The 13,864-nt window shown below is 45.7% G+C and overlaps 1 protein-coding gene across 19 annotated transcripts in view; it reads left to right on the top strand.

Annotated features, from left to right (window-relative positions):
• The window catches only part of EIF4G3 (eukaryotic translation initiation factor 4 gamma 3), a 1,568,346-nt gene that overhangs the window by 169,430 nt on the left and 1,385,052 nt on the right, over positions 1–13,864 (top strand). For 2 of the 19 annotated variants that reach the window (XM_085608974.1, XM_085608972.1), the window contains exon 1: positions 2,252–2,563. The exons of 15 other annotated variants lie outside the window; for them this stretch is intronic. In XM_085608974.1, the coding sequence (XP_085465100.1) occupies positions 2,520–2,563 (44 nt within the window). In that variant the 5' untranslated portion in view covers positions 2,252–2,519. Of the gene's footprint in view, positions 1–2,251; positions 2,564–13,864 lie in introns of those variants that run through there. 2 more of the 19 variants (XM_085608976.1, XM_085608979.1) reach the window with 2 other exon arrangements.

Genomic DNA, 13,864 nt, shown 5'->3' with positions numbered 1-13,864 from the left:
CCATCACCGTTCTTTAGCCCACTCTGCCACCCCAGTTCAGACATGGCCATATGCAAATCAGTCTGACCCTGTGCCTCATGGGAACAGTCCAGCCCGAACTACCAAGCCATGCCTTCCCTGGACCGGAAACAAGCGTCCTAGGACCGGTTTCTGGCATTTCAGCCGTCTTCAGCCAGGCTTGCTTGAATCCAGTGGCAAAGTGAGCAAGGGACTCACGTCTGAGCATACCCTGCCAACTTATGGCGAACTAAGCGGTACAAAAGGGGGTGGTGATGGATGGAGCATCAGAACCAATCAAACACTCACACCCAGTCATGAGGCACAGGGTCAAGACTGATTTGCATATGGCCATGTCTAAACTGGGGTGGTGTAGTGGGCAAAAGAACGATGGATTTAACCCAGATCTCTTGACTGGGGGGAGAATGTCTGCATTGTCAGCATTCCGTCCATCAATTGTTTGTTGTAACGCTTTTCGCCCTAAGTGGGATGGGTATTCCCAGACGTGGACCCGTGCTCACTACGCCACTGGAGTCCAGCTATCCTGGCTGATGACGGCTGATAGCCAGAAACCGGTCCTAGGATGCTTGATTCTAGTCCAGGGAAGGCATGGCTTGGCAGTTCGGGCTGGGCTGTTCCCATGAGGCACAGGGTCAAGACTGATTTGCATATGGCCATGTCTAAACTGGGGTGGTGTCGTGGGCAAAAGAACGATGGATTTAACCCAGATCTCTTGACTGGGGGAGAATGTCTGCATTGTCAGCATTCCGTCCATCAATTGTTTGTTGTAACGCTTTTTACCCAATGAGAAAGCCTAATTTACGGAGGCGAAAGGAGTGCTGCAATTGTTACCACCCCCTGCACTCAGTTCACTGTTAGCCAGCCCTGCCCCTTCCCATTACCCTGTATGGCGCTCAACTGACCGCGCCCTGGGCCAATTCATTATCGCCCCATTTGAAACCCATTTACTGCCGCTTTATTCAGCCACTCTCACAAGGCTGATGTCACCCGCCTCCTTGCTCCTCGCTTGTGCCTCGAGGGCGAGGAATAGTTCTCGCCCAGCTTTTGCACATGCGCACATTGCGCAGGAAGACTCTTTGGGACAAAGTATAAGTAAGTAAAAAAATATATATATTTATTTTACATAGTTTAACTTTCAAGTTTCACGGGGGAGCACCAAGCAGTGAGCACTTCTTTAAACTGCTCCATTGGTGTTCATTCTCTCCCATTAGTTTTCTCCGATGCTGGTAGGTGGGGCAACACCCCCTACGCCCCTTTATACCATCCGCCACTGCTGATCTCACATATGCTTCCTTCATCACACTGCTAACATTGAGCTGACAATCCCTGTGTTTCACACTATCCCACTCTCTCCAAGGGTCGTTGCTGACGGGCTTAATCTCTGGCAACAAATCTATGCCTGTGAGGGTAATGGTGTTATCTGTTGACTTTGCAGTTTCCTTTCTTTCTTATAGATCACACTGTTTCAAAAGATATGCGTCCTTGGGGTATCCGAGGTAAATCAATAGCAACTTCACAGCAGTCTTTTGACTCAAGCGAATTATCTCTTACCTACTCTTGTTAGTAGGCTGTTGGTGAATCACGCGGGCTATTTTGCAGCCAATGCAGACTTGTGGCTTGGCAATTTAGCTTTCAGCCAGTCTGGGCTCATGATTGACATTTTTTATGTGAAATACTGTGTGCGCACTATTGTCAGGGGTGAGTCTTGCAGAGACAGCTTTCTCTTCGTTGTTCTCTGATATAACACCATCGATGGCTCGTGGTGATACTTGCATCCCTCCGTTCACATGCAGTGCAGGAAGTGGTGTACTTGGGGTTCCCTCTCTGCATCGCGCAGATGCTTTCTCGTTCCTCTAAACCACGCAGTCTTTCCAGCGCCCCTTCCTCGCCTGCCTGAGCAGGTAGTGAGCCCTCTTGTTTCTGCTGTATATAGTCTCCCATTTGCATCACTGCGTGCAGGTAGCATACTGCTCTATGCGTGAGCTAGCACAGTGGGCCTTCTGCTCCATTATTGTGGGCAACTTCTCTTCCTTGCGTGTCCTCGTGTTTCCCTGGAGAGCTAGACTGGCAGCAGTAACCTCGAGTACCCTTCGGCATACCTGTCTGTTTTTGTTTACAGTCTAGAAGTGAACGTACTGTGTCCGCTGGTGCACGTGCTCTCAAGCCCAGCCTCTCTGCTCCTGCAATGCTGGAGCAGCGCAGGAGCTTGTTTTTGTGAGCTCACATGGGCTGCCCACTCATGGTCACGTGACTCCGCACTGCAGCGGGCACCTCGAGTCTGTGCGCTCAGACACATCAGAACCTCTCTTACGCACAGCCGGATCTGAGCGAGGCAAGGAAATCCGGGCATCGACGCAGCCCTGTTGGGTCCGCAGCAGCTGGAAAAGCGCTAGCAGAACCCATCTGGAAGAACGTGCAGAAACGGGAAAAGACGGAGGTATTTGCATTGCTTTTCAATGTCTGTCAGAAGCTCCAGTCGCAGGAGCTGCCCCGGAATTTAAATGGTTCAGTTCCAGTATCTGGTTCCACCACTGGCAGAGCAACTGTATCCTTCCAGCTGTTATTAATCCAGCCGGTCCATGTTTGAAGGGGTTTGTGTTCAGTTTTTCAACGTGTGGCTACGTGGGCATGAAAACATTGGCTGAAGTGTTCTCGAAATCCCCTGAAGGATGCATTATATTGCGTCAGGGCTGTATGTAGTCTGTGTGTCTGTTTAGCACAACGTGAAGAGACGTATCGTTTATGTTTAGAGCTTAATTCTGTCTGAAAAAGCGCGTAGTTTGGGTTTATGCATGTGGGCATTTTCAGTAGTCGACAGAGCCTGTGTTTCCCAGGAATATTGGTTAGCAGTTCTTTTCAGATAGCTGTTTGTTGTCATGCCTTACAAGCAATTTATTTTCTAATGCGAACTCTTGTGGTACTATAGCCATTTGTTTACCTGCCATTCTTCAGTGTCTTCTTGAGCATTTCTTTCACGCCATAAGAAAGTTATGAGGGACTTTCACGCAGTGAATTGTTCTCTTTCTGAATGCCAGTCTCCTACTCGCGACATTTTTTGTGTGGACATTAACTCTATACACTAAATACTGTTCCCTAGTGAGTATTCTTGCTATGCCACCCACAGGTTGTGTGTTTGTTTGCATGCGATTCTCATGGTGGTTCCTGCTATGATGCCTAGAGGCTGCTTGTATAGAAGAGCATTTTATGCAGTGGGAACTCCTATAATACACGTTATCGGTAAGTATCTCCAAGTAATCCGCAACGTTATATGGGAACTTATCTTATTATCGGTAGAGATTGTGTACATGCAATTTTATACATTTCAAACTAGTCGCACATTGAAGTTTATGCCGTGTATTGTGAATGCTGTTGCTGTACATAAGCATCTATCACAGAAGTGTATGTGGCCACATTGCTTAATTATGGACCTTGGAACTAACAGATACTGTAAGCCTGAGCAGGTCTTTAACTAATATTATGTGAACTCCACTTCGTTTGCTTTAGCTGTTTAAATCCTGGAAGTATAGAGCCTCGTCTTTTGGCAGGACATTCTGCCATAGACTGAGACGTATGTATGAGATTGTGCAACTAGAAGAGCTGTTCTCTCATGAAAATGTCGCACATACACATTTGTTGCAGCAGTCTGCTGAAGGGATGTAAGTAAACTTTATTGCATACTTAAAACCTTTACAAAATCATTGCAAATCAAGGGACCATCTCACTCCTCTTGGATGTACACTTGTTCTAATAATATTTTACATATACATTCTGCATGTTAAAAATATCTAAATTTCAAACAATTGCCTAATTCCTTAAGGGTTGATTACTTAAATTACTGTACCTATAAAATCAACTAGTAGCTAAGCCTGGTATATCAGACTGCATGTCGTGACAAACGACCGGTTTCACTGTGTCATAGCCTCTGTTAAGTTCATTCCCTCATTCCGGGATCTTTGACTATGCCTATTCTAGTAAAATCTTTGCCTGGTTCAGGAATTTCGTATCCCGGCAAGCTAGAGGCATTGAAGTTCCGCTCAGCCAGGCAATAACATGCAATCTACAGGTCCGAATTTGCAGTTGTCAGAGTGGTGGCCTAAGGAGATTTCGTCTTTGTTCTGGCAAGGCCGGACAGGTGCAGAATATATGGGTGATTGATTCTTGATTATATTCACCTAAGCAGCAATTTGGAGTGGTAGAGCAGTTTTTCCAGGAAGGTATCAAATCCTTTTCAATGAATTGTCCCAAGTGATACATCATGAAGTGATGTTTTAGTGTCAATGGGAAGTAAGCTGTCAGATGAGCTTGAGGCTCAAGTTTCTGAAAAGTGCTGATGACAGTCCAGGCGTGTCGTTTCTTTGCAAGTGAAGAATTGTCCAATAATAATGTCTTGGATTTTGTCGCCGCATTGCTTATCCTGCAAAACGCAAATCTTTCATTGGCACGGACCATGCTTCACTGATACAAAGGCTTTCCATTGCCAGTTGTAATCGGAATCCCCACAATTTTTTTGTTGTTGTTCCTATTTACGTCTCTATCTCTGACCACAAAGTTTATTCTACGACCTGCTCACTGCTGTGCGAAATGACCAACAGAGTTTGAAAAAAATCATTCCAATTTTGTATTAGCTGTTTTTATTTTTTTAGCCCAAATTCCAAACGTACTTGATGTGAGGAGCTTGACTTGGGCAAGCAAAATCTGGTTTTGTACACTTTTGTTTGTATCACATTAAAAACTACTTCCTTCCCATGCATGATATCTGTTCCATATGCCAAAGTAGGTCGAACCTTGGCTTCCACTACTTTTAGAAGATGTTTGTGACGAGCAGTTGTGGTTTTTTTTTTTATAGCAACTTAAATGCAGATTAAAGATAACAGCTTGGCATGTAGGAAAGCTATGTTTTTTGTGTTTTTTTTAGAACTGGTCTTCCTCATAAATACCAAAATATTTCTAAGCTGTTGCTACTTATATACTTTTGTCCTTTGCTCCCCATGAGAAGGACTTTAATTTTTTGTCTATTAGGCAAATTATTTTTGTTTTGTTCAAATTCATCTCATCTGTTCTATATATGTGACCAATGCATTTATTGTCCTTTGAGGCGCAATAGGTGTCTGACTTAGTATGAATGTCATCTGCATATTGTAAGTACCCAAATTACTTCTGTAGCTAATCTTGGTTAAAACCTCTCGACTTTTTGCCAGATCGGCTATGTATACATTAAACTAGGACACACCACTGTTTTAATCCGTGGCATGGCTGTTACTTTACTCCCATTTCTGATCTTAACCTGTGCCTATGTTTTAATGTACAGGGCAATAATTGCATTAAGCAATTTACCAGGGAGACTCCTCCCTGTCGGTTTTGTCCAGAGGCATCCACAAGTCACTCTATCAAAGCCGGCTTTGAGATCAACAAAGCAGGCAAATAGGGGACTTTTCTGATGTATAGCTTTGTGTTGCTATACTTTTTTTTTTACGTTTATTTTATTATTTTCATCATGTGTAACAAAGATTACATTGTCTAGAAACCATAAATGTTACAGGCTTTCCTCTTACATTGTGTTCTCTTTGTACTCTTTGCAACATCAAAAAGAAACCGCTGATGGATAAAACATGGACACCATACAATGACAGCAAATGTCCATATGTCGAATACTGTAAAGCAAGCATATTCTAGAATTTCAGGGGGACAATTTAGCAGACAGCACGCTCTTACGTACAGCTCATCCAGGCCTCATGTCACAAATTTTCTAGTAGTAGTGGCGGTGCAGGAGACTCCAGAGCATGTAACCACAATACTGAATGGGATATTATGAATCTGTCCTATAGAGGATGGCAGTATAGGAGACATGGAGTGGTGACCTCGCAACACAGTTAAGTATCGATTTCCAGAGGAGGAGCATCTGGCCCATCCGAGTCTCGCATGAGTAGGTAACTTTGGAGAGGACCCCATATATCCCTGGGCCCAGAGGCTTGTGGGATTGTTTCTGCATATATGGTCAATTGTTCCTGACAATAGAGCAGATCTCTCAGCCAATCTTTGAACTTCGGAGCTCTCCCTCTGCCCCACTGGCAGGCCACTCTGCGCTTTGCCAGTAGGAATGATACAGCCAGGAATTTGCGCTGTGATTTGGGTATTTGTGCAGCATAGCCTAAGAGCGCCATCAGGGGGGGTCTCTCGCTAGTGTGCTATTCGTCATTTTCTCAAGTGCCGCATAAACCTGTTCCCAGAACTCCTGCACCCTCGGGCATTCCCATGCTAAATGTAGAAATCCAGCTTCTGGTCTCCTACACCTTTCGCATTGGTCATTATCAGACAGATGGTATCTAAACTTTTTGGCCGGGGTGTAGTACAGATGGTGTAGAAATTTAGTGTATTACCCGCTGTCTGCAACTGGCAGAAATCTGTGAGCTCTGGAGACAACAGTATGTCCATTGTTAGTCAGTTACTTCCACCCCCAATTCTGCAGTCCAGTGCGTTTGGGCTGGACTAGGGTCGCCTATTTGTTGTATGCGTATGTTGTTGTATAGCCTAGACACTAGATGTTTGCCATCCGCTGACCCCAACATTAGGTGCAAAGGGGCGAGATTCATGGGCTCCCGTGGGAAGTCGGGGATGACCGAACGGATTCCCTGTCTGAGTCGGACATATAAGAAAAAAATCTAAAGGCGAAGGCTGAATCCCTTGGAAAAAGTGGCCAGAAGAACGGAACACGCCTTCATGAAAAAGATCGCCCCATTTAGTGACATTAACCCTTTCGCTCAATTTATGTAAGCCTTTCTCCTGCAGTAATGGCACGCAGGGATGATAGGACAGTGGAGGCCTCGAAGACTATAGCAACGGGGAATCGAGGAGGTCTGCAATACGGTTCCATGCATCCACCGTGCCTGTGGTAGGTGGTGTCGCGCGAGTCTGAACAGGGGCATGTATAAGACCGGCCAACGGAATAGGGTCAGCAAGCCAATCCTCCGTAGCAACCTGTGGCATGTATCTGGGGGGGTTAATCCAATAATAAGCATAATGTGCCTGTGCACTTAGAAAGTAAACCTCAAAGTCTGGTATATCAAAGCCACCTTGAGCATAAGGTTTTGTAAGTATAGACCATTTGAGCCTTGGTTGCTTACCTCCCCAAAGAAGTCGTAGTAACTCAGTACGCAGAGTTTTAGAGAAAAAGGAACTAGGATGGTAAGGTATGTTCATGAAAAGATATACAAATTGTGGGAGAACAACCATTTTTTTTTTTGTAAACATATTTTATTCGTCAAATACACATTTAGCGAAGCTCCATGACCCAGAGACTTCCGCAACAGCAAAATTACGCATACCTTCTTTGACATTTTTCTCATGAAATAACTAATAAAAAATACAGAAGAGACATGCAGAACAAAGGCAGTCCCCCCACTTAAAGGAACATAAAACCATCCCCACCCCCCCACCCATCGCGGAGAACAACCATTTTAATTAAAGAAGCACGGCCTGCGAACGAGAGGGGCAGGGATATCCAGCGAGTGACATTGCCAGCAAGGCGTGTCATGGCTGTGCCATAGTTGAGGCGGCTAATTGTTTCCCTGTCTCCGTCCAGCTGTATACCTAAGTAGCGTAGGTCAGTGTCGCACCATTCCAGCGGGAAATCTAGCGCAAATCTGGCAACCGCAGGTGTTAGAGGAAAAAAACAGAGACTTTCCCCAGTTGATGCTAATCCCAGAAAGTCTGCCAAAAACAAGGAATTCCCGTAATATAGGGTTAACTTTTTGTTGGGTATCCCTATCCCTAATATATAAGGTAATGTCGTCTGCATAAAGGGATATCGGGATTTGACGTAAACTGCAACAAAACGCCCTATCTCGATGATGTCAAAGCCTAGATGCCAGCGGATCAACCGCTATAGCAAAAAGGAGTGGAGACAATGGGCATCCCTGCCGTATGCCTCTCGTGATGGAAAGAGCGGGAGAGAGATGACCATTAATCAACACTTTGGCAGTAGGCTGCTGATATAACCACCTAATCCAGGAAATAAAGGAGGAAAGCCCATGCGCTGTAATACCCCGAATAAATAATCCCACTCCACAGAATCAAACACCTTAGTGGCATCCAAAAATACTGCAGCTAGTGGGAATTCAGGTGCTACATTCTGGAGTAGGGAGAACAGGGTGCGAAGGTTGTGAGTTGTGGCTCGTCCGGGGACAAATCCCGACTGGTCGGGAAGGATAAGCTTATCCATTAAAAGTGTTAACCGATTAGCCAAGATTTTAGCCAGGATTTTCGTGTCACAATTTATAAGCGAAAGCGGCCTATAAGAGTCGCAAGAATCGGGAGCCTTGCCAGGCTTCAAAAGGGACGTGATCAGCGCTTCTCTCATCGAGGGGGGAAGCACTCCCCTTTCTAAGGATTCTTCGTAGATTTCCTTAAGAACTGGAGCCATAATCTCTATATAATGCTTATAGAATTCGGCGGGAAGGCTGTCTAAGCCAGGCGCCTTCCCATTTTTCAGCTGCATTATTGCTTCTGATTTCGTCCAGCTCAAAAGGAAGGCATAGGAATTCCCTCTGCGTATTGCTTAGCCACCCAAGTGCCACATCTCCCAAGAAATCGTCCATGTACACCAATCCGTCGTGCTGCGTGGTTTCATTTCATTTCAATTGTGTCTCGTTGCACTATCTCCCTAGGTCCTTTAAATTCTAGGATGTGAGTGGAGAAGCGAGGGCGCCTAATCACTTCAGCTAAGGCTTTTCCTGGCCGTTCACCCTCACCGTATCTACGGGCCACCCAATATCGTCCCCTGAATCTCGTCTCTAGTATTGCAGCATCCTCATATTCCGAAAGTCTTTGTGCACTTGACCTGGTTCCCATCCGCACCTCTAGCATTCTCAGGTCTTGTTCCAGTTTCCTGAGCGTGTTTTGAATATCCCTGAGCACCCCAAACCTTTTTGATATACAGAACCCTTTGATTGTGACCTTGAAGGCCTCCCAGATCATCTCCATGCTGTCCTCTGACCCTTTGTTTCTCCGAAAAAAATCTTGAATCTCTTCCCCTAGTTTACTATGAAAATCCGTGTCCAGTAGAGCAGTAGGTTGCAGTCGCCAACTAGGTCTGGGTTTGTCGTAACCTGGAGGTGTGAGTGAGTTTCACTGGGCAATGATCTGAGAAGCTTCTGACAGGATGGACAACATTCCGGATAGCCTGTCCCAGGCCCCTGGAGAGTAGGGAATAGTCTAAACGAGCCCATGTCCCAGCGTACGTTGTGAATTGTGTGCCTACCTTGACCTGTGGGTGGCTATAACGCCAGCTATCTACCAATCCCCCCTCATTCAGTATTCCCTGCAGTGACAATTGAGAGTTGGTGTAATGGTGCGCTGCGGCGTTGGACCTATCCAGGACTGGATTAAGGGCTACATTAAAGTCCCCGCCCCAGATTATATGTGTGGACCCTACGCTCGCAATTTTGCCCCAAATGTTATTAAAGAATTCAGGTGTGTCTACATTAGGGCCATAGCAGTTGGCTATCGTAACTGAGTCCCTACCCAAGCGGCCCCATACTATTACATATCGTCCCTGGGGGTCTGTTATCACACCTGCCAGTGCAAAGGGCGTTCGATTTTTTTATTAAAATAGCTGTGCCGTGGGCATAGGAGGAGTATGAGGAATAAAACCTACTGTCTGCCCACTTGTTAGCGAACATGACTGGGGAATGTGGGTTAATATGGGTTTCCTGAAGCAGTGCTATACTTATCTGTTGACGATCTAAATATGCTAGAATCTGTCTGCGTTTTCTCGGATCCCCCAAGCCCCTGACATTCCAGGACATTATATTTAGTTGATTTTTTTTCCACCGGGTCCACCATACCCTTGTGCAATGTAACATCTGATAGAGTGCAAAGCCACATATAAGCATAATTGAATAGCAAGAGAATCGCATTTAAAAAAAAAAAAAAAAAACGTAAGATATGCCTGTCATCGTATTCATTAACCCAAACCCCTACCCCCCCCCCAGCTCACTGGAGCATCCCAATCATGTCAGTTACATCCGACTCTCCATAGTACCCATTAGACAAACCATTACTTTGAACTTCTCTAGTCAATGACCAGAGCGAGTCTAAACAAGGGGGGGGGAGAATCACCCGTAGGGGGAAGTTCTGCTAGGTGGCCCACAGGTATCTCTTGCCGTTTAGGGGATGCCTGTGTCGTCAAGCACGTCCCGTAATGGGCCTCGAGGGTGCCTGGCCGTCTCCAAGCCACATGTCCCCTCTGAGAGGAAGTCTTGTCCTTTCCATCAGGCGCCCCAATGTTGTGAAAACATGGTATGGAAGTAACCTCGCCGCAGCAATGCAGTGTCAATTCTTATTAGCAAAAGACATAACGGATAATCATCCAATCATATAGCCATCATTCTAAGTCCGGTGAGGGCGATCTCGGCAAATCTTGTGGTGTGGAGGATGTGGCCTTTTGTCTCTTGAGCTGCTTTAGGAATTCTTCGACCTGTTGAGGCTTTGTATAGAACATGTTTACCCTGGAACTTTACTCTGAGGTGTGCGGGATAAAGAAGGACATAGTCAATTTGGGCTTGCCGCAGCTTTTGTTTCACAGGGAGGAATTTACGCCGCTCTTCTTGGACGTGTGCGGTAAAATCAGGATATATGGTGAAGGGTACTCCCTCGAAGTGTAGCTGTCTCCTCTCTCTCGCCACTTTTAGGGCCACATCCCTATCCCTATAATTCAGTAGGCGTGCGATGATAGGTAAGGGAGTGCTTCCAGGAGGTGGTTTTGGTCCGAGAGAACGATGGGCCATTTCAACAATGAAGTGAGGGGATAAAGATTCCACTCCTTCCGCAGCAGTTTCTTAATGTATTCCTCCAGTTTGCCTGTGTTGGTAGTTTTTGGTATTCCTAGCAAGCGAATGTTATTCCTCCGACTTTGCGCTTCAATGTCCTCATTTTTGGCAGCTATTATCTTTGAGCTTGTCCATCTGTGTTACTGTGCTTTGAATGCGGGCTGTATTGTCTTCAGCCTCTGATATTAGATGTTCAGTGTCTTTTATACGTGTCTCGTGGCCATCTATTTTGTGGACTATCGCGTCCATTCGCGTGGATAGGGTATCCATTTTATCAGCCATGTTCGCGAAGCCCTGCCGCACTTCCTGGAGGATCGCCATCATATCGTCGCCCTGTGCGGACAGTGGGTCTTGCGGCAAGCTCTCTGCGCCAGTATCTGCCTCCGTTGTCTGTAGCCGCGTGCTTTTCTTTGCGTCAAATGTAAGACGTGGTTGGCGCGTGTCTGGTTTCCCCATGTTGGATCCCTCAGTTCTGTAGAGCGCACAGTGATGTCCGCAAGTACGGTGCTAGCAGCAGGAGGGCCTCCTCACAACATGGGGTGCGTATCTGCCCTATCGTCACGTGTGGAGATATGGCGTATGTAGCTGGTATTTCAGATTTGGCCCTTCAGCAGGCTGGTAGCAAGGATAGTGCACCCCACACCACCGCTCACGCCCGCAGGCCTCAAGGGCGCATGGCAGCAGGGTCTCAGAGAACGCACCCTCCCCTATCTATCAGTCTGCCTGCAACAGTTCACTTGGTAGCTCCTCTCCAGACCCCCAGTCAGTGAGCAGGATAGTATTACAGTGCTGTGAGGCTGTGTTGCTTATTCACTAATATTTGCGGTTCCCAAGGCGGATTCTTCCTCAGTATTTTGCGCGCCTCACTACACATTCAGCACAGTTTCTTCTGTAATGTGTGCGCGCAGTGCTGTCACCACCTATGGCCGATCCGCCACCCGTGTGGTAGTCCAGGCCTGTAGCTCGCCGCGCTTGTAGATCTGCATACCGTTATTGCAGCGCAGTGAAGCACGTCCTCTGCCTCAACAAGAGTATATATATATATATATATATATATACGTGCGCCGAGATGAAGGCACTCACCGCTCCTCAGCCACCGCCATTACAGGACGGCGGCCTTGATGCCACATGGGAGCCGTGGTGCTTGCGTGCTGATCGTCACCGCGTGACAGCTCCAGGCCGCTCAGGGACGTGCCGCGGTCCCTTCCATAAGTGGCAGCAGCAGCTTCGGTCCGCGTCGGATCGCCGTCAAACTTGGAGCGCTTGTACCCCAGACTCTGGGCTCTACTCGCCGCTGTGTTTCTGGGTGAGTTTCGTCGTTGGGACAAGGAAAATTATAGGATGCCTGCACCAGGCTGCGGGAGACTCACACAATGGCGGCCATTCCGCTCGTGCGCCACCTAGCACCCCCTTTTGTGTTGCTATACTTAATATTGATAAGTTTGTGGTTGTCCCCATACCTGCTCTGATACCTGATTGATTTTTTGGAATGGTCTTCTCGTCAGCCCATGTTTGGAGATCTGCAAATAGACATGAGGCATACAATTTGGATTGAAATTTTGGTCTGTAAGATTAGCTTGTAGTTCAAAGGTGAAAGTTGGTTGCTATTTTTGTATATGGGGTGAAAGTCTTCCTTTCCATGTTGGGGTGATCCTATTTGTACAGTAAACCTGATTAAACAATTATTTAAAAATTTGTTAAATATTTGGCCCAGAATTCTGTGTTGTATTTAAAGAGGATCGCGTCTCGCTCCCACCTATCTACGTGTGATGACTTGATTGTTCTAAGACAGTTTTCCCCATTTGTCCAACCCGGAATTTCTTTACCAGTAAGTGAATGAATACTAAGTTATTCCCTGACGGTTCTTCCACTTTCCGTCCATCATAGTGACTGAATTCTTTCTTCACTTCTTTTTTGTTTTAGTTTGACTCACCTTTGAACACTGAAAGGGCATTCATAAGTGTGCTGCCACTTCGGTAAGATTTGTTATATCTAGGTGGCGGGTAATGCTGTTGCACTCTCAGGCATTGTAGATTTATCTCTAGTTTCAATTCTCCTTTCTCCTTTACTTTTTAGTGTTGTGGTCCTGAGGAGAACCCCACCAGTCAAACAAAACGGGGTTCGAAACGCGTAGACCTTTTTTCTGTTGTTATTCCAAACATTGGTGTAATTAGTTCGTTTTGGTGCATTCTTAGAATTATCTTGTTTATTCTGCCAAATGATTGTCTAATGAATAGTTTATATTCACATCTAAACGGTCCTGATTAACAGTTTACCTTGTTTGGAGAGTCCTTTGGTTTATTCAAATTGATGTCACCTGTTACCAAAGGCATATTGTTTGGAACGAGTGTGTGTCTTGATGAATGAGGAGTGGTGTTTGAATGTGTCTATGAATTAGTGCATCTGCCCCATTGGCAGTTTAGTTATTGTGCTCAATTGTGTGTCATACGTGTTTTTTTGTAAAAAAGTTCTTCTATGTGGTGCTTAATTGTTCGTCTAATTGAAAAATATTTTTCATACAAGATTCATTTGAACAACAAAAAAGATATGGCTTGAATAAATACTATTAATTAGTACAGACGTGGTTGTTTGACTTTTCTTCCGCGGCCTATTGATTTTGTGAAATAGTGATCAGCATTGGCATTCTCTTTAGTTTCTCATGTTTATCGGCTCAGCCTTGCTGATTTGAGCCACACCCATTTTCGTTCCTAGTTGTATTTAAAGAGAGCATTTGGCAGGCCATTTTGGCCTGGCACCCCATCTGCTTTCAGCTTCTTCAGTATTTTTTCCAAACGTTGGTCATCAATAAGGTGCATCTCATTACTTTTAAATTGTGCTTTCTGTACATTTGCGTGTCCCGCTGCCTTTCTGTAGTTTGCAGTCCCTCCTTTGTCCTCCTGAGGACTGGTCTCCACTCCACTCTTTTTAAAAAAAATGTTTTTATTTTGCTTCTGTATGTTTTTCATCTTCCCCTGGGACTGTGGCAAGTGGCGTGTACATTTTGAGAATATGCGACTTCC

This window comes from Triturus cristatus, chromosome 1_2 (genome assembly GCF_964204655.1).
Source record: "Triturus cristatus chromosome 1_2, aTriCri1.1, whole genome shotgun sequence".
NCBI classification, from domain to species: domain Eukaryota; kingdom Metazoa; phylum Chordata; class Amphibia; order Caudata; family Salamandridae; genus Triturus; species Triturus cristatus.
Note: the sequence above shows the minus strand (reverse complement) of the source record. Positions and strands in the feature narration are given on the sequence as shown.